The sequence below is a fragment of the Ascaphus truei genome, chromosome 18 (assembly GCF_040206685.1).
Source record: "Ascaphus truei isolate aAscTru1 chromosome 18, aAscTru1.hap1, whole genome shotgun sequence".
NCBI classification, from domain to species: Eukaryota; Metazoa; Chordata; class Amphibia; order Anura; family Ascaphidae; genus Ascaphus; species Ascaphus truei.
In genome coordinates, this window is record NC_134500.1 from 26201342 (window position 1) to 26219957 (window position 18616).

Consider the following 18616-nt stretch of genomic DNA (forward strand, 5'->3'; position numbering starts at 1 on the left):
ATTTATGTAAATCACAACTACACTGTATGCAAGCCGTTAGTATATGTCATACAGTAGTATTGTCAAGGGAAAATAAAAATAAAAATTGAACAAATACAGTATGTTAATAGTTTTAAGCTCTCAAGACTACTATCTTAATTTTCTGCTTCTTAATATTTGTAAATCCAAACTTTCAGTCCTGATTGGGCCTGACATTTTGAATTGATACCAAAGCATTTGTTATTTAAAATACGGTCAGTTTGCTTTTGATCAAATGTATCCGATTGCCTCAAAATGTAGAAACTACTCAATTAAGCTTACTAAACGTTTACAATATAGGGGGGGCAGTGGATTAGATTAAGCCATTGATTTTAAACCAGGGTTGCGCGGGCACTCTTCAAGGCAAGGGTTCCGCGGCGAAGGGGGAGGGGGGAGCGGAGCTGTGTGTGTAAGTGTATGTGTACAGTAAGTGTGTGTGTGTGTGTGTGTGTAACTGTGAGAAGTGGGAGTGTAGGAGGGGAAGTGAGAGAGGGCAGAGAGAGACAGGGGGGAGAGTAGGAGGTGTAGAGGTTTAGGAGGGGGGAGAGAAGGGGGAGTTTAGGAGGGGAATAGAGCGGGAAGGAGTGTAGGAGGGGGAGACAGAGGGGGGGAGTGTAGGTAGGGAGAGAGAGACGGGGTGCGTTAGAGGGAAAGAGAGAGGGGGAGTGTAGGAGGGGGGAGAGAGAGGGGGGAGTGTAGGAGGGAGGAGAGAGGGTGGGGTGTAGGAGGGGGAGAGAGGAGTGCAGAGGGGGAGAAGGAGGGGAAGAGAGTATAAGAGGGGGAAAGCGAGGGGGGAAGTGTAGGAGGGGGGGAAAAGAGAGGGGGGAGTGTAGGAGGAGGAGAGAGAGGGGGATGGAGTACAGGGGCTGGAGAGACAGGGGGAGTGTAAGTGGGGAGAGAGAGGGGGGGGGTGTTAGAGCAGGGTTGCGCAAACTGGGGGGAGCTTCCCCCGGGGGCGGGAGATTTTTTTTGGGTGGTGCGGGCTGTTGCAGAGGCCCAGCGCTCTTCCCCAAGGCATTTAAATTAAATGCCCGGGGATCGCGTTAGGCCTCTGCAACGCTATACTTACTAAGGTAGGGAGGGGGGCCATGATCCAGGCAGGAAGGACAGGGGGGCACAGCTGCAAAAGTTTGTGCTCCCCTGTGTTAGAGGGAAAGAGATTGAGAGGGGGAGTGTGGGGGGAGAGGAGGAGGGGGAGAGAGAGAGGGGAGTTTGAGGGGATTGTAGGATGGGGAGGAGGGGTTGTAGGGGGAGAGAGAGTGGGAGTGTAGGGGGAGAGAGAGGGGTGAGTGTAGGAGGGTGAGAGAGAGAGAGGTGGCGTGTAGGAGGGTGAGAGAGGGGGTGGAGTGTAGGAGGGGATGAGAGATTGAGAAGGGGGAGTGTGGGAGGGGACTGTAAAGGGGGGAGTGTAGGAGGAGAGAGAGGGGGGTGAGTGTAGGAGGGTGAGAGAGGGAGAGGGAGAGAGGTGGAGTGTAGGAAGGGGAGAGAAAGAGAGAGAAGGGGGAGTGTAGGAGAGAGAGAGTGGGAGGGTAGGAAGGGAGAGAGAAGGAATGTAGGAGGGGATAGAGAGAGGGGGAGTATAAGAGGGAAGAAAGAGAGGGAGTGTAGAAGGGGGAGGGAGAGGGGGGAATATAAGAGGGGAAAAGGGGGGGTGTAAGAGGGGACGAGAGGGTGGTGTAAGAGGGGACGAGAGGGGTGGTGTAAGAGGGGATAACAGGGGGGAAGTGTGAGAGGGACAGGGAGTGTGAGTGTAAGAGGGATGGACGAGGAGTGGAAGAGAGACAGACGGGGATTGCAAGAGGGAGAAGAGGGAAAGACGGGGGGGGGGGGGAGGGGAAGAAGCATGGGGTTCCCAGAATGTCACATTATAATTATAGGGTTATTTCACCAAAAGAAGGTTGAAAATCACTGCATTAAGCATTAGACAATACCTGTTCATTTCATCTTCTTTTAAATTGTAAACTTGTTAGGGTAGGGTCCTACTTACCTACTGTATCAGTATGCGCTACTCTGGCACTTTGTATAATATATTATGTTACTGTCTTGACTGTGGAAAATGTTGATGCCTTAAAATGAATGAGAGCAAATGCCTTACAGTATTTGACTTATACTAGCAATAGCAGTGTAGTCAAATCCGGCCTTACCAAGATATACAGCAGGACATATAAATGATGGGTTACCCAAAACCCACGAAAGCTGATGCGTCGGAAATGGTGAGAGGCAAAAACATACATCATGGCTAGAACTGCCAGAAGTAGAACGCCTGTAAATCCTGTGGATAAAAAACACTGAAAGATAAATGAACAGAAAAAGTAATCACAAGATAACATAAAATCACTGTGTATAAATCTTAGTTGATGCTATTTAAGCCAATATACACTAGATGGTGCTACCCTTTACCATGCCCAAATGAATTTAGTTTAACGCGTCCTCAATCTTAGCATCCTTTAGGGTATATGGACCTTAGAATTTTGAGATGCCTTCATTTTTTTTAGCTGTACAATATGTTTAACTGTTTAAAAGTACCAAACTTTCTAGAACTTAAAGCTGCAAACCAAAAAAAAAAAAAATCTGTTCTGTACTATGAGAAAATACTTGTAGCATTTAAAAAAAAAAAATAAGTCTATGTCCAGAAAAAGGGGAGAATGAACTCCAATGTCCCATATGCTAAACAATCATATGTAGAAGTATACAATCACTGTCCAGGTAGAGCCAAGGATTGGAATCTCCAAGCAGGTATAAAATATAAAGTGCATGTACTATAAACATGGGGTGGTGTATGATTTTATGAAGGAATCAGTCGGAGGTTAATGAGCAAATGTGGACAAGGGGCACAGAAAAAAATGACCACCGTCAACCTAACTGTGACCCATAAGAGTCCCAATAATGCTAACCTTACCGACTGGTCTCACATACCACCCTTTCCAGCCACGTCAAAATATCATCTTTTTTAAGAGATATATTGACGATTTGATTATTATTTGGGATGGTGATGAGAACACCCTTATTTCCTTTATTCACTATTTAAACACTAATGATTATAATATTAAATTCACCTTTGAGCACAATATGAATTATGTAAATTATTTAGATTTAACACTGTACGTTGACAATGGGATGAAAATACAGACCGATGTTTATCGAAAGGAGAACTCCAGGAATATGCTTCTCAATGCGCGGAGTTGCCATCCCCGCTCATTGATAAGGAATATTCCTGGATCTCAATTTATGAGACTAAAAAGATTGTGTTCAACAAAAGACACTTTTCTGTCTAGATCAAAAGAAATGTCTGACAGATTTAAGGCCAGGGGTTATTCAACTAGTGACATAGATGCTGCCTTCATGAGAGCAGATTCTATGGATAGAGATAATCTCATTCAAGAAACTGTCTCTAGGAAAAAACATTCAAATTTTTTTAATAAAACGGATAATACGGTTAATAATTCTACACAGAGTCCATTTTTTATAACCACGTATAGCTCACAGTCCTCATCAATCTCAAAAATTGTACAAAAACATTGGCATACACTTTTGCTGGATGAAGATATTGGTCCCTCGTTGTCCAGTGGTCCAAGGTTTACCTTTCGCAAGGCCAAAACCTTGGCCTCACATTTTTCTCCCAGTCTGTTTGATTCAAAGACGCCCAAGAATCACTAATATACCCAAAGGTTTCTTCAGTTGCGCAAATTGTTCAATGTGCCAATATGCACTTCCAGCAAAATTCATTATGCATTCCAATGATAAAAAGAAGTTTAACATCAACAACTTTTTAAACTGTAATACATCTTATGTGGTTTACGTTCTCTCGTGCGCTTGTGGCCACAAATATGTGGGCCGCACAATTAGATCATTGAGATTACGCATAGCTGAACATACTCGGTTAATAAAAAAGCATGATTTAATACATCCAGTATCCAGGCATTTCTCCCAATGTCCAATGGGAGGCATTGGTAATTTTTCCTTTACTGCCATTGAACATATACCCCATCACCCAAGAGGCGGCAATAGAGAAAACAGGTTAAACAAAAGAGAAATGTACTGGATATACATACTTAACTCCCTTCACCCTTTTGGAATGAATTCAGATTGGGAGCTGAAACATTTTCTGTTGGATTAATATAGAATATATATGTGGTTACCTATTGAGTTTAAAATCTTATATGTATGATTTTTTAACTCATGATTTCTCTTTATGTATCTATTAAATGATTGAAATATAATAATGATAGTACTTATCGAGACTATTTAGTATTAATAATAGTTATGAATTTTTGTAAGTTTCTTATTTGTCATTTATATATACATTGTACATCTGTATTTCACTTGGAAGTCCATGGAATATTTAATTTTTATTATTATGCTTGACATCATGTTTCGTTGTTTTTAATCACATTGTAAAAAATTTTTTGTATACACATTGTCTATTGTATATATATGTTCGTATGTGTTCTACCAGACTGGCAGAGGTTAATATACTACACATGAGAGTCGCTACTCATTGTGATGATTGACATCTGCTGAGTCTGGGTCTAGAGTAGACCAATCAGATTTTGTTTGTACCTATATATATGTGCTTGGTGTATGTAACAAGTATCTTTGATAAAGTCCCTTGCACGGGATGAAACGCGTCAGAGCTTGTGTCTTGATGTCCAGCTTTTTGTAATAAAGAACTTTTAATTCACCACGCTTGTGATCGGTGCTTCAGGACGTAGTGACCATTCTTTTCCCTCTACAACCTCGCTAAAAAAAAAATAACTCTGAATGACATTTTTGCTGTATTATAATGTAACAAGCATTTGTTGTTTCAATAGCAACCATTTACAAAGTCACATCTCCTTCCTCTTTTGAAACAGGCTCTGGCACACCCCTTGTTGAGCCCTGCCCTCTCTCTAGCAGTGCACCTAGTATCTAGTGACTGCCTGGTCACATGATCTTCCCCACAGAATTTTGCATCTTTGATCCTCTTCTGCAGCACTGACAGGGATTTAGTGAACCCTCGAGCCGAATCTTCGCTGATCCATCATGGGAGAACGGATCGATCGGCAACTTAGCTAATTAATTATTGTGTGGACTGTATTGATGCACATATTAAAGTGGGGGGGGGGGGGAATGTAAATGTAAAAAAAAAAAAAACGGCAGCATGGACTGGTGCTTACTATCTGTCCACATTGATACAATTCCACATTTTCCAGCTAATTCGGTAAAGAAAAATAAAGATTTATTGTGTTTCATTACCATCTGTGTCATTTGTAGGAAACCTGTTACAGTATAACAAATAAACTTTTGTTTTTTTGTTTTACTCTAAGAAAGAGGCAAGGAGGACCTATAGACAGACACTTGTACAGTATATACTTTACCACATTAAAATGTGTACAATAGAGATGTGTTTTGGTTCTAAATAAAAAAAATGCCCTTTGGTTTTGCTCATTGATTGGTTTTGAATTAAGGGGAAAATTTTAATTTGATTTAAAAAAAAAAACCATAACGTCATGTAATCTAAAACTGTTTTTTTGCTGCCTATGTAAGTATTTGTCATTTTCAAACTAATTAGTAAAAATGATAATAAATAATAAGGAGGTGTATGTTTCCAAGTCCGGTAAAGAACAGGAAAAGGTCAAACAAATACAGCTCAACCCCGTTATAGCGCGATCCGTTACAACGCGAATCCGCTTATAACGCGATGCAAGCGTGGCTCCCAATTGTTGTACTTTTGAATACTTTACAACACGATTATTGGTGTCTTAAATACTTTATTGCACAATGCATACAATTGTACATTATTTCTAACGTCATCCGCTTATAGCGCGATGTGATTCTTTGGACCCCAAGCACAGCGTTATAAGGGGGTTGAGCTGTATAGGACACAAACTGCATGAAGAAAGTCAGGTCAACGCTACTAGATACAGGGAAGAGATTAGTTAGAAATATAAATCAAATCAAGTATTTTATGTTGGAGGTACGGTGCGTGAAGGGTACTGTTTTGAAGTAAGTCAAGACAAGACTACTAGTTGGAGATGGAGTCTCAAATGGTGAACCGCACCAGCTACAAGTTCAATGTACGGATGTCCATAGCACTCTCTAATGCAATTAAAATGGACTTATATTTATTGAAGTACAGCGGAGACAATGATGAACAAAAGGAGCAACCAAACACGCACAGGGAAGCCTTTTGAATTAAGAAATTTGGCACACCGGGGCCATTTGGTATTAATAAGGAACTTGGCATGGGTTTTTATTGACGTTGCCCACACAAAACACCCCCCAATTTCAGTGAAAAGACCTTGACACCAAAGTGACATAATTTGGTCTCAATTTTTTTTTGCCCTCTATCCATTTGGCAACATTTTCTTCCCAGATTTTCCTATTCTATTCTGGCTCTTAAGTTGCCCAAAACTCGAGTTGGTGCATCTTCCTGGGTAACTTCCCTCCTAAACTCTTTGCCGAGACTCTGTCTCTGCCTTATCCATCACACTCTGCCTTACCCACTATCTCCTGGCATCACAGATATGTCTGATCCTTTGCCCCTCTTTTTACTTTATCTTGTTGTCACCCCTCATGTCATTACCCTGTGTTTCTTCCCTTTGAGTTTGTGAGTGCAGTACTGTTTCCCCCCCCCCCCCCCCATTTTTTCTCCCTTCTAATCCTGTACAATTGACCTGGATATTTCCCCAAGAGATTTGGGGGTCTCCAGCTGCTACCCACATGACTCATGAAGAGAGTGTTAATGACTCTCTGGTCTTCTTACAGGCATTCAAAAATGTATTTGATGTCCCAGGTCAAGTGTTCTCGGCTTCCTCATCACTCCTTCGCATTAGTCAGAGAACATGTACAGTGGGCCAGTTTGCGATTGAATTCCATACCCTCGCTGCTGAGACAAGATGGAACAGTGAAGCTCTGGTGGCAGCATTCTGGAAGGGGCTTCCAGAGCATTTGAAGGATGAACTGACCTGTCGGGACACCCCCAAAGACCTGGAGGAACTCATCACTCTATGTATCCGAATGACCTCCGGATACAAGATCGGCAAACCGAGCAGGATTGTACTTCAAGAGCCTCTACTATCTGGCTAGCCCCCTGTTTCCAGTTTCCTCTAACTGCTCCAACCAATGCAGCTGAATAGTATGAAATTCTCCAAGCAGGAGAAAACTAGGAGACAATCCGTGTGTCTGTGCCGCTACTGTGGACTCTAAGGTCACTTTGCCCGAAACTGTCCTAACAAAACAGGACCCAGGGAAATTAGAGGAATATTATCTGAACATTTCCACTATTCCTCCACCAGCACAACCAGAATGGCTCCTCCTGCTGGCGTCATTTTCCTGGGGAACAGCTTCTATCTCCACCCAGGCTTTTATGGATTCTGGAGCCGCAGGGAATTTCATTGACCACACCTTTGCGGAACACCATTCCATCCCTCTGCAGACAAGAAATATTCAGTTGGCTGTGAAGGTCAATGATGGAAGAGGTGGCAAGGGCTAGTCACAGCATGATGCCGTGAGGGGGGGTGCAAGGGGGTGAAGCGAGCCGGGACCCTCCCTCAAGACTCTTGATTACCACCAACGTGGTTACAGAGGCCCTGCGCTCTTCCCCACAGCAATAAAACTGATTCCCGGGGAGAGAGCGGGTCCTCTAACAGCAGCCATCCTCCGTGCCGTCGCGGCGTCATGTGATGCTACATAGTCATGGTGACACGCCGTCACATAGCGATTAATGCAGCGATGTAATCAGGTCGCCCTGGGACCCCTTAAGACATAGTTTCGCCACTGGCAGTTGCTATTGAAAATTAATTAGCTACGCACAAAAAAAGGCCAGAGATAATCCGTTATTGCACCTCCTGGTGCGCCAGGGAGTGAAGTAGCACCTGCTACATCTGTATATATATTTATACACACACACACCTACTTATATCTTTAAAACAATATATTACTTATTACTCTTACCTGGTATGGTTTGGAAGAACCACCAATGATAGCTATGGGGCAGTTCAGACCTTTAATAATAATAGAAATGATTAAATTAGCAACTTGTCTTAACTTAATTCATTTTTAATGTCATAACCCCTACACACACACACGTTGATTGCTCCACATACTGTAACTAATTTAAAACACTTTAACTACATTTAATTGGTGTTGTTTCATATCTATAATACGGAACACTTATGAGTACATTCACATGTCTGAGACAGATCCACAAACCTGCCTTACAACATATTCACACAGCATACCGTGCGTCCACTACAGCAAAGGATTCTGGGTAATAACAAGCAAATGAGAACTCACTGTTTGTCACTTTTTGCTTCTTATCCACTTTAACATGGATTCCTGTAAACTTATGCCTGCTGTTTTACAGTTTTTAAAGAAAAGCTTGGGCGAAAGTGCATGGCCAGTAAACCTACAGTACCTACAGTACCTACAGTACTCACAGACCACAGTTTCAACATTTTGTGTCTCATCAGTGAAAAGATTGTTACTGATCATGCATTATGAAGCTGGTTGTGGCTACAAACAAAGTACACAAGTAAGTTATGGCAGAAAAAGAAAGTCTCATATTAAATATTATGCAAATTTCAATTCTTTAAAGCCGCAATCCCCCCCCCCCCCAATATTGTCACCTAAACCGTGGCTCCCGAGATATTTCTATTCTTTTCTGCAGGCTTAAAAAACAAAAAAGATGGCCACTGCGCTACAAATAAAGATTCATAATGTCACCTCACTGCTATTGGCTGCCGGAGGGAGCCTGCCCCCGGAGACCATTTTGTGCCCACTGGGATATTAAACACAAACAAATAGTAACCTTTCATGTGTTTATTGTATGTATGTATGTATATCATTATTTATATAGCGCCATCTATTTACATAGCGCTTCACAGCAGTCATACACATGACATAACAATAGAACACACAATAATAAAACACATAGGGGCCTATGCAGAGAGCAGCGAATTTTAAAATTGGCGAATTTATTAAAAAGTAGCTTTTTTGGAGAGTTTTATTCTCCATATGCAGAAAAGTGCGAATTCTGCTACGTTTAACATGGATGCGTGTGGCGAGTTTAAATTGGCGAGATGCGCGCTTCAGAAACGTGTAAAAACAAATTCGCGCCTTTTTTTTCCCATTGCAATGGCCGCGAGCGGCAGCTTCTTGCCAATTTTTTCTGGCGAGGCAAAAAGGAGACAATCGCGCCATTTTATTGGCGCGAACAGCCGCCAGATGCCGTTCGCGCCTCTCTGCATTAGGATATTTTTTAAACTGGCGAGATTGAGGTTCTCGCCAGCCGCGAGGCGAGTTTTACAAATAGAAAAGAAAAATTGGCGCGTTTTTCGGAACTCACCATTTTCTGCTGCTTTCTGCGCGATTTTCTCCAAAAAATGGCGAATTTCGAAATAGCGCTGCTCTCTGCATAGGCCCCATAATGGGAATAAGCGCTTGATACATTAATGTAACATTAGGAAAAGGGAGTCCCTTCCCAGAAGAGCTTACAATGTAAGTGGTAAGTAGGAGGAACGTACAGAGACAGTAGGTGAGCGTTCTGGTAAGTGCGTCTGCAAGGGGCCAAGGTCAATGTACAGTATGAGGTTTATAGTATGAGGCACGGAGCTACTCATATGCTTCGTTAATGAGACGTGTTTTAAGATGGGCTTTAACGGAAGTTGGAGAGGGAGGGTGCTAGTTGAATATTGAGAGGAAAGACATTCCAGTGGCTGTGACATCACGTGAGCAGTCTGCCCTCATTGGCTGAACCGCTTCACGCTGACGTCACGCGACCATTGCTTGGAAAGACAAAATATGTTGTCTTTCCAAAACGCGGTCGCGCCCACTGTGTGCACCTCCATTGACTTTAGGTATTTGTTCCGGCGTCGCCACCACTATAATCTCAGCCTTATCTGAACCAGACATGTCACATGACTCATGGTGAGATGAAGTAGTTCCATTTGACATTTGCTTAGCTCTGTTGAAGTGAATTTAAAAGCCATGTGGGGAAGAAACCTATAGAAGCACATAGGCTGTGGGGAGATAACTTAATATCAATCATTGTAAATACTTACAGCTGCCAAGCATCCTGATATGTTAGGGACAGTAGTAGCCTAACTGTGTCTGTCTTGGTGTCCCCAAGACCCTGCTTAAATCATTAAAAAAAATAATCCCCGTTTTCAAAATGTTACCTGGGTCAGGATATTGGGTGAAGCAGCTGAGGGTCTGATAAAATAAGGTCCCAACTGGCCGCTATCACTGCAATTGGCTGAAAACGGTCACTGGCTTGAATGGCAGTTTTAGACTAATTGCGATATCGGATCATTCAGCAAAGGTAGAGGATGCTGCCCCATTTAACATCACTTATATCAGAACTGAAGGTGTTAATTTAATGTAATAATTACCTGAATCATTGTGTATTTTTTAAAAAGATGAATTTGTATACTCCTCGTGCGAGGTCACAAACTGCAACAAAATGGCGGGCCCCCGGCAGGTAAAGGGTTAAGGCGGACAAACTGGTTTTTATTGAATCGAAAATGGCCCCGTTCAGTTTTTTAGGAACTTTGTAGCCTAATATACTGTATGCTGAGCTGGTGTAAAATCATTGCATGCTTCTTGGGAATAATTATTTACATGTACAGGTTTCGCTTCTCGGCGATCCGCCAATACGGCGTTACCGGGAAGGGGGCCGGCATGTTTGCGCATGCGCAGAACGGGGACGTCTGAGGTCGCGCATGCGCAGAACGTGGACGGCCGAGGTTGCGCATGCGCAGAACACAGTTCGCGCATGCGCAGAAGGGGGGACTGCAGGTCTGCGCATGCGCAGAAGACCTGCAGGAGACGCCGAAAATCTCCAGTTCCACTTTTCGGCGCTTTGCGCTTTGCGGCGGGGCCATAGAACTGAACCCGCCGTATTAGTGGGACCCTACTGTATAGTACTTACCCATCATCGGTAAACACTTTTGGAAACAGGCAGGAGAGAGTGCTGAGGGGGCTTATGGAGAACATGTAAATGTTGACTGCGTGGCCCACACTGTGGAGAACTGCGTAATAAAGAAACACAACTGTAAAAGGGGAATTCACATGGGTCCACTAAACACGGCAAACATTTGGGTGTGCGCAATTTTATTTGTATTTATTTATCAAAATGTTTTACTGGGAAGTAACGCATTGAGAGTTGCCTCTCGTTTTCAGGTATGTCCTGGGCACAGAGTTATAACAATACATGGTTACATTTAAAAGAGCAAAGAGGTTATACAGTCAATTCCCAGACATTTCATGGACAGGTAGAGTTGGTAAATTGGGTACAGGGGATAAAGGGGCGGGTGGGTTTCAGAGTTTGCAGAACCAGTGGACAGCAACTGTACTCACAGCAGGGTAAAACGCAAGTGCTGAATAGCAGTTAATGTGGAATTGCTTAGTGAAGTTCCCCCCAGCGCCTCACATGCACTAAGTAGCAATAAATTACTGTACATTAATGTCATGTTATTTGCTTCAGTAAATCCTTCATTCATTTTAACATGTTAACTTGTAGTAATCATCAGCATCATTGCACACCCCAACCCCTTTTTTAAAGTTTTCTTTTTTTCCTTAGTATAAGAGTCGTGGGAACCGTATGAACAGATTCTACTTTCTAATGAAACAATCTGAGCTACACAAAAAAAAAACAATACACACCCGTTAGTATAATGGCTGTTTTGGCTATAAGACGGTGGAAGTCCACAGCCGCGTCAAAGGGGATGTATTGGTTTAGGAACGTCTCCCTCAGGAAAGTGATGAGGTTACGACACATAGTGAGGAGGATGTATGAAAACATAAAGGAGATGCTTGCGGCCGAGCCTCTTGATACAATGATACCAGGCAAGCTTACTTCAGCTATTCCAGTGTGCTGTGATTCATAAGCATAATCTGCAGGCAAATTAGGAAATGAGTGTTATTGACCATGCAACAAAATCACTGCAAATTGATGCAAAGAACCCTTGGCCATATACAGTTTGGGACTTCTTAAAATACTGTAGTTACCACTTACACTTCTTTAAAATCATCGATTTAACATTCACAATCTTTGCCACTACCTATCGTGCATGCACGGTCGGCAAGTGCCTATTACGCCTGCGCGGCAGGCAAATTGACAGCTGCTCATGCGCAATGGGTGCTTGCCAATTGCATATGCGCGGTCAGCACTACCATTCGCGCATGCGCAAAATTTGTCCCGGTGAAAATATGGTAATTCTAATTATAGCTCAACCCCCTTATAACGCTGTGCATGGCGTCCAAATAATCACATTGCGTTATAAGCGGATTGTGTTAGAAATAATGTACAATTGTAGGCTTTGTTCAATAAAGTATTTAAGATACCAATAACCGTGTTGTAAAGTAGTCATAAATACGGAAATTAGGAGCAACGCTTGCATGTCGTTATAAGCAGATTCGCGATGTAACAGATGGCGTTATAACGGGGTTGAGCTGTATGTAGCAGTAGCTACCCTATGAGTATGCAGATAACGATGTTACGGTGGCGAGAACAAGTTTGTGAACCCCTTAGGATTTTCACATATTTCAAACCTATAATGTTATTAGATCCTAATTTAGGTCAGTGATTTTCAACCGGGGTTCCGCGAGCAGCACTCAGGGGTTCTGCAGCCATTGGGGGGGGGGGGGGAGAGATGGGACAACTCTCCCATGCTGTCCCAGGCCTGGCAGTGCAGCGGTACCCCACATAGCAGAGATCGTGTCTCCAGAGCTCAGCAGCAGCCGCCCCGTCACTGCTATCCTTCATCTGCCTGCTCCAGTCAGCGCCAGAAGTCGTGTCAACTTCCGGCTGACAGGTGGGCAAGGAAGGATCGGGTAAGAGCACGCTGTCAGGTGTGTGCAAGAGGGGAAGAGTGTGTGTGTAAGTGAGAGGGGGAGTGTGTGTGGGTAAGTGAGAGGGGGAGTGTGTGTGGGTAAGTGAGAGGGGGAAGAGTGTGTTGATGTAAATGTGAGGAGGACAGTGTATGTGCGTGCGCAAGGGGGAGATGGAGGGTAAGAATGTGAGGGGGAGAGAGTGTGTGTGTGTGTGTGTGTGTAAGTGAGAGGGGAAGAGGGTGTGTGTGCGTGTGTGTGTAAGTGAGAGGGGGAGAGTGTGTGTGTGCGTGTGTGTGTAAGTGAGAGGGGGAGAGTGTGTGTGTGCGCGCGTGCGCAAGGGGGAGAGGGAGTGTAAGGGTGAGGGGTGAGAAATACAAAAGACGAGTGGCGAGGGGGTGCAGGGCGAGAGTTGGGGTTCCCCAGAATTTCACAATAGATTTCTGGGGTTCCCTAACCAAAAAAGGATAAAAAACACATAACACATAACATAACTAAGTTGTAATAGACAAAGATAACCTGATCAAACAAATGACACACAAACATGATACTTTTTCAACATTTTGTTTATCAACAAATGATTCAACATTCAATATCCATGTGTGAAACAGCATATGAACCTTTAGATTCAGTACCTGGTGGCACTCCCTCAGCAATGACTTCAACCAAGCGTTTCCTGTAACTGCTCATCAGTCTCTTAAGTCGGTTTTGAGGAATTTTGGCCCATTCCTTCATACCCAACTGCTTCAACTCAGTGACATTTGAGGGCTTCCTTGCATGGACAGCTCGCTTCAGGTCGGCCACAACATTTCGATGTGACTAGGCCATTCTAAAACGTGGCATTTCTTCTTCTGCAGCCATTCTTTTGTAGATCTGCTTGTATGTTTAGGATCATTATATTGCTGCATGACTCACTTTCAGTTCAGCTCCCAGACAGATGGCCTGACATTCTCCTCTAGAATCTTCTGATACAATAAAGAATTCATGCTTGTGTCAACGATGGCATGCCGTCCAGGTCCTGAGGCAGCAAAGCAGCCCCAAATCATCCCATTCCCACCACCATGCTTGATGGTTGGGATGAGGTTCTTCTGTTCGAACGCAGTTTTGGATTTCGACAAACATAACGTTTCTCAGTGAGGCCAAAAAGTTTTACCTTTAACTCGTCTGTCCAGAGATCATTGTTCCAGAAGTCTTGTGAATCATCTATGTGCTCTGTGGCGAACTTTTGATGGGAGCAATGTTCTTTTAGAGAGCAGTGGTTTCCACCTGGCTATCCATCCATGAACACCATACTTGTTCAGTCTTTTTCTAATAGTTGAGTAATGAACACTCACATTAGCCAAGGCGAGAGTGGCCTGCAGATCCTTGGCTGTTACTCTGGGGTTCTTTGTGACTTCTTGGATGATTTGCCGCTTTGTTCTTAGAGAGATTTTGGTAGGACGACCGCTCCTGGGTAGAGTTACAGTGGTCTTGAACTTTCTCCATTTGTAGACTGTCTGACAGTGGATTGGTGGAGCCCCAAATCCTTCAAAATGGTTTTGTAACCCTTCCTAGACTGATGAGCATCAATAACTGTTTTCTGAGGTCCTCAGAGATTTCTCGTGGCATGATATGTTTCCACACACCTCTATGGTGAAGACCAAACTTACAAAGTAAGTATATGGTGAGCGAAGTGTTCTGTGTGTCTTTTATGAAGACCAAACTTACAAAGTTTCTGATCTTTGTATAGGGTGGGGCCTCCCAAACTCACACCTGAAGATCTACCTAATTATTTAAACACCTGATTCTAATTATCCCCTTTAAATGTTGTTGACAAAACCAGGGTTTCACTTACTTTTTCACATTCCCTGACTCTTAATTACTCATTATTTGTCGAATTCATACATCATTTTGTTTAAAAAGATATGGAATTGGTTAATATAAACCCTTTTGGATATTTACGGAAAAAAATGGTTTTGATTCAAGAAGGTTACCATGGACAAACTATGGAATTTCCGTAATTATCATTGGGGTTCACAAACTTTTTCTTGCCACTGTATATAGGCAGACCAATTCAGATAACTGCAAATAATAGTCATCTGTCTGCTTTTGGAGAAACGGAAAACTAAACAAGATTCAAACATTCTGGTCAATGATAAATACATTAGGTTCAAAGAAAAAGCAAACAAATGATGCAGTACTTACAGTAAGCTCTCTCTATAAACAGTCCAATGGAAATGCCATAGAATAATACCACACAGACAATATGGCGCCGGTAGTTTTCGATGAAGCGCTTAATCTCTTGCAGGTTCTGATGCAGTTTGCTTCTTTGGTATTTTTCCTTTTTAGCCTCTGTGTATAAATGCGGTTCTGCAGAATTATTTCTTGAAAGAAGCCAAAATAATTTTGTTTAGAAACAGATTTACGTTCTAGGGGATGACCTATTATGTAGTAACCATAGATTTTCCTTTCAATCTAATTAAAGAGATTACAGTACAGGCATACCCCGGTTTAAGGACACTCACTTTAAGTACACTCACGAGTAAGTACATATCGCTCAATAGGCAAACGGCAGCTCACGCATGCGCCGGTCAGCACGTCCTGAACAGCAATACCAGCTCCCTACATGTACCGAAGCTGTGCGCAAGCGGGGAGACTATAGAGCCTGTTACAAATGCGTTATTTACATCAGTTATGCACGTATATGACGATTGCAGTACAGTACATGCATCGATAAGTGGGAAAAGGTAGTGCTTCACTTTAAGTACATTTTCGCTTTACATACATGCTCCGGTCCCATTGCGTACGTTAATGCGGGGTATGCCTGTACAGATGTAGCAGGCATTATTACCAGCAGGTGCAATAGCGCATTAGCCCTGCCCCCTTGTTGGGCGCGTCTAATTAAAACAAAATGGCGTCCGCTCCCACTGGTGCTTTGTGTGTCCTGCTGCTTGCATCAGCGGGAGCAATAACTTCTGCTACATGCGTAGGTAAATCATCCCCCAGCAATATCAATACGTTTTTGAAATTGTAGACAACATGTTATCAAAAAATGTATACAAATTGACATGAAAATGAAGCATATTGCACCAGACTTGCCTATTACGCTGTGTATTTCCTTCGTCATAGTGTGCTTTATCTTTTTAGGTAGCGAGAGACTTCCTTTTGAGTCACTTTCACCTTATATATGTTACCCTTATTTCAAATTGTTTTCCTTTTTTACTCCAATTGGGACAGTTGTGGGGACTGGTGCTTGTTATTGTTTCAGCTGACCTGGTACTGTTGTGTAAGGCACTAGGGGTGCTTGCCTTTTGCTAGAACAACACAGGCACATACTGTAGGGGTAATCGTGTTAAAAAAATGGGTGTGTAATGAGAAACGTATGAAAGAGCTGGGTTTGCAAACAAAAATATACAGAGCAATAAGATATAAAAGTGTCAACAGTAACTTTATATCGAGACTATGCAACATTAATTGTAATATTATTATTACACCTGGTAAATCTAGACTTGGGACAGAGATTTCTGGACTTGAGGACTGGCTTGTGGAAAGTCTTTTACTATTAGACATTTCAGAGTGGGCCCAAAACTGGACGCTCTCTCTCAATTCACCGATTATGGAAAGCCGCACAGCGCCAGTCATCAAAGGCCACTGGTTCCAATGTTTGCTTTAAAGTAGCTGTTAACAGTGTATAATCCTAGCGCACTTCAGATATTAAACTTCTGTAAACGTCTCTTGCAATAAACACATGATGTTCCAGTGAACGGACACCGCCCCCCCGTTAAACTCTGCTGCCATCTCAAAATGTTCTAACCAGTAAGTTTCACTCTCGCTGCTTGCCATTATAGGTCTCTAATGTCCACTCTCCTGTAATGGGGAATTTACATTAACCAGATTACCTAACTCAGCCTGAACAGGGGCCCATGCAGAAGCAAGCTGTACCCTGTCTAGCTCCATTGCAATATGAACTAAAACAAACCAATGATTTTACAATACCAAACACCAACAAACCACTGAAAACGTGTCCAGATTTTGACAATTGTCCATCGGAATACTTTCTGGGTCCCACAAAGGCGACCTCACTGCTGCCAGCAGATGTACTGGAGCAGACTTGTAAGGCAGTAGGTGCTCTTTGCTCTTCATAGTAAATAATAGGCATGCATAAGGCCCGAGACATAGTGCATTTGACAGTGCTGAGGCGCGCTGAGGCTCAGGGAAAGCGGGTGCTTCCCCTGGCCTTACACGGCCCATCAGGGGGCGGGTCGGGGGCGGGTCGGGGGCGGGCCAGTGACGTCACGGAGCTGGTTCGCCCTCATTGGGCGAACCGCTCACGTGACCGGCCCTGCGCTCCGGCAAGCGGGGAAATTTCAAAACTCCGTCAGACACACGCTTCCTCAAGCGTGCTGATGCGTGCGCGAACCCCTGCTAAAGCCGCTCTCATTGCGGCTGCAGGGGCTCAGTGCCGAGCAGCAGCACGGGTCAGCGCATAAGCGCTGACCATGCCCGAGGCCTAAGGATGATTGTGTAAAAATGGGTGTTTTAAAGAAAGGGTAACGGTGCTGGGTTTACAACCAAGATACAAAGAGCAACACAATATAACAGTAACTTTATCTCTAGACTATCGGTGCGCAAACTGGGGGGCGTGCCGGAAGATTTGTCAGGGGCGGTGCGGGCAGTTGCAGAGGCCCCGCACTCTTCCCCAAGAAATTTAAATTAAATGCCAGGGAATCGCGTGAGGCCTCTGCAACACTCTACTTACCTTGGTTCAGACGCTCTGTGACGTGATGTCACTGGCGTCAAATACACCGCGGGTTACGTGACCTGGCGTCACATGACCCCATAGCGTCATTTGACGCAGCTTCCAGGTAGGAGGGGGGGGGCACGAGCTCCGGAGCAGGCAGACAGGGTGGGCGCAGCAGGAAAAATTTGCGCTCCTCTGAACTAGACTAATGGACATTCATTAAACTCCCAGCCCACTGGCTTTACAGTAGCTCAAAAATGGAGGGGAATGGGACAGGCAACTCTTAGCTTCCAGAACCCTCTCAGGTATTTCTCTCTCTCTCAAGATCTCTGCTAGCACGCACACTTTTTGTCACATGGGCTTCATGAAGAAATTGATTTTCTCCTTGTAACAGCCTCTTACAAACGTTTGCTCGGTAGCTGAACTCTTTGGCTCCCCTACTCTCTTAGGCTGCGATTATACAGAAAAACGCCTGTGGTGTCGCCCGTAGCGACACTACACGGCGCAAAAACAAATTTTGAAAACGCATCAACTGTCTCCTGCTTTGCAGTAGCAAGCGGGGAGAAAGTTGAATTGGTATGGCCACTTATCACATTTGTATGGAAAAAACATTTGCGCCGCGTGGTGTCGCCACGGATGTTTTTCTGTATAATCGCAGCCTCGGCACAGATTATAGTAGCGGCATGCGCAAGAGTGAAACATGCACGAGGCTGGAGGTGGCAGGGAGGCGAGCCGTGGCTGTGATGTCACGTGAGTGGTTCGTCCACATTGGCTGAACCGATCACGTGACGCCAAAAAAAATTGTATTTTCAAAAATCGCGCTCGCAATCGTGCTTGGTCGCGCGCTCTATGGCCTGCCTTATAGAGGTACCACCTTTTGTTCACGGCCTGCGTGCATCAACTATAATCACGGCCTTATAAGGTAGTAGACCTTCAGAGGTAGCATGACTTCTTTGGTGCCGCGACCACTTATGGTGGTCAAAGGAGTAACGCTGTGGGGGTTCCCATTCAGTGGTATGCCTCTTGCTTGTTCAGCCGCGGTGCTGGGGACAGTAAGCCTTACTA

At 43.9% G+C, this 18616-nt stretch overlaps 1 protein-coding gene across 2 annotated transcripts in view; it reads right to left on the bottom strand.

Annotated features, from left to right (window-relative positions):
- LOC142469048 (dual oxidase 1-like) overlaps nt 1-18616 on the bottom strand; it is a 125569-nt gene that overhangs the window by 17518 nt on the left and 89435 nt on the right. For both annotated transcript variants that reach the window (XM_075575900.1, XM_075575901.1), the window contains 5 exons: nt 15016-15194; nt 11665-11895; nt 10931-11030; nt 7954-8003; nt 2163-2290 (listed from right to left, as the gene is read on the bottom strand). In XM_075575900.1, the coding sequence (XP_075432015.1) occupies nt 2163-2290; nt 7954-8003; nt 10931-11030; nt 11665-11895; nt 15016-15194 (688 nt within the window). The remainder of the gene's footprint in view (nt 1-2162; nt 2291-7953; nt 8004-10930; nt 11031-11664; nt 11896-15015; nt 15195-18616) is intronic.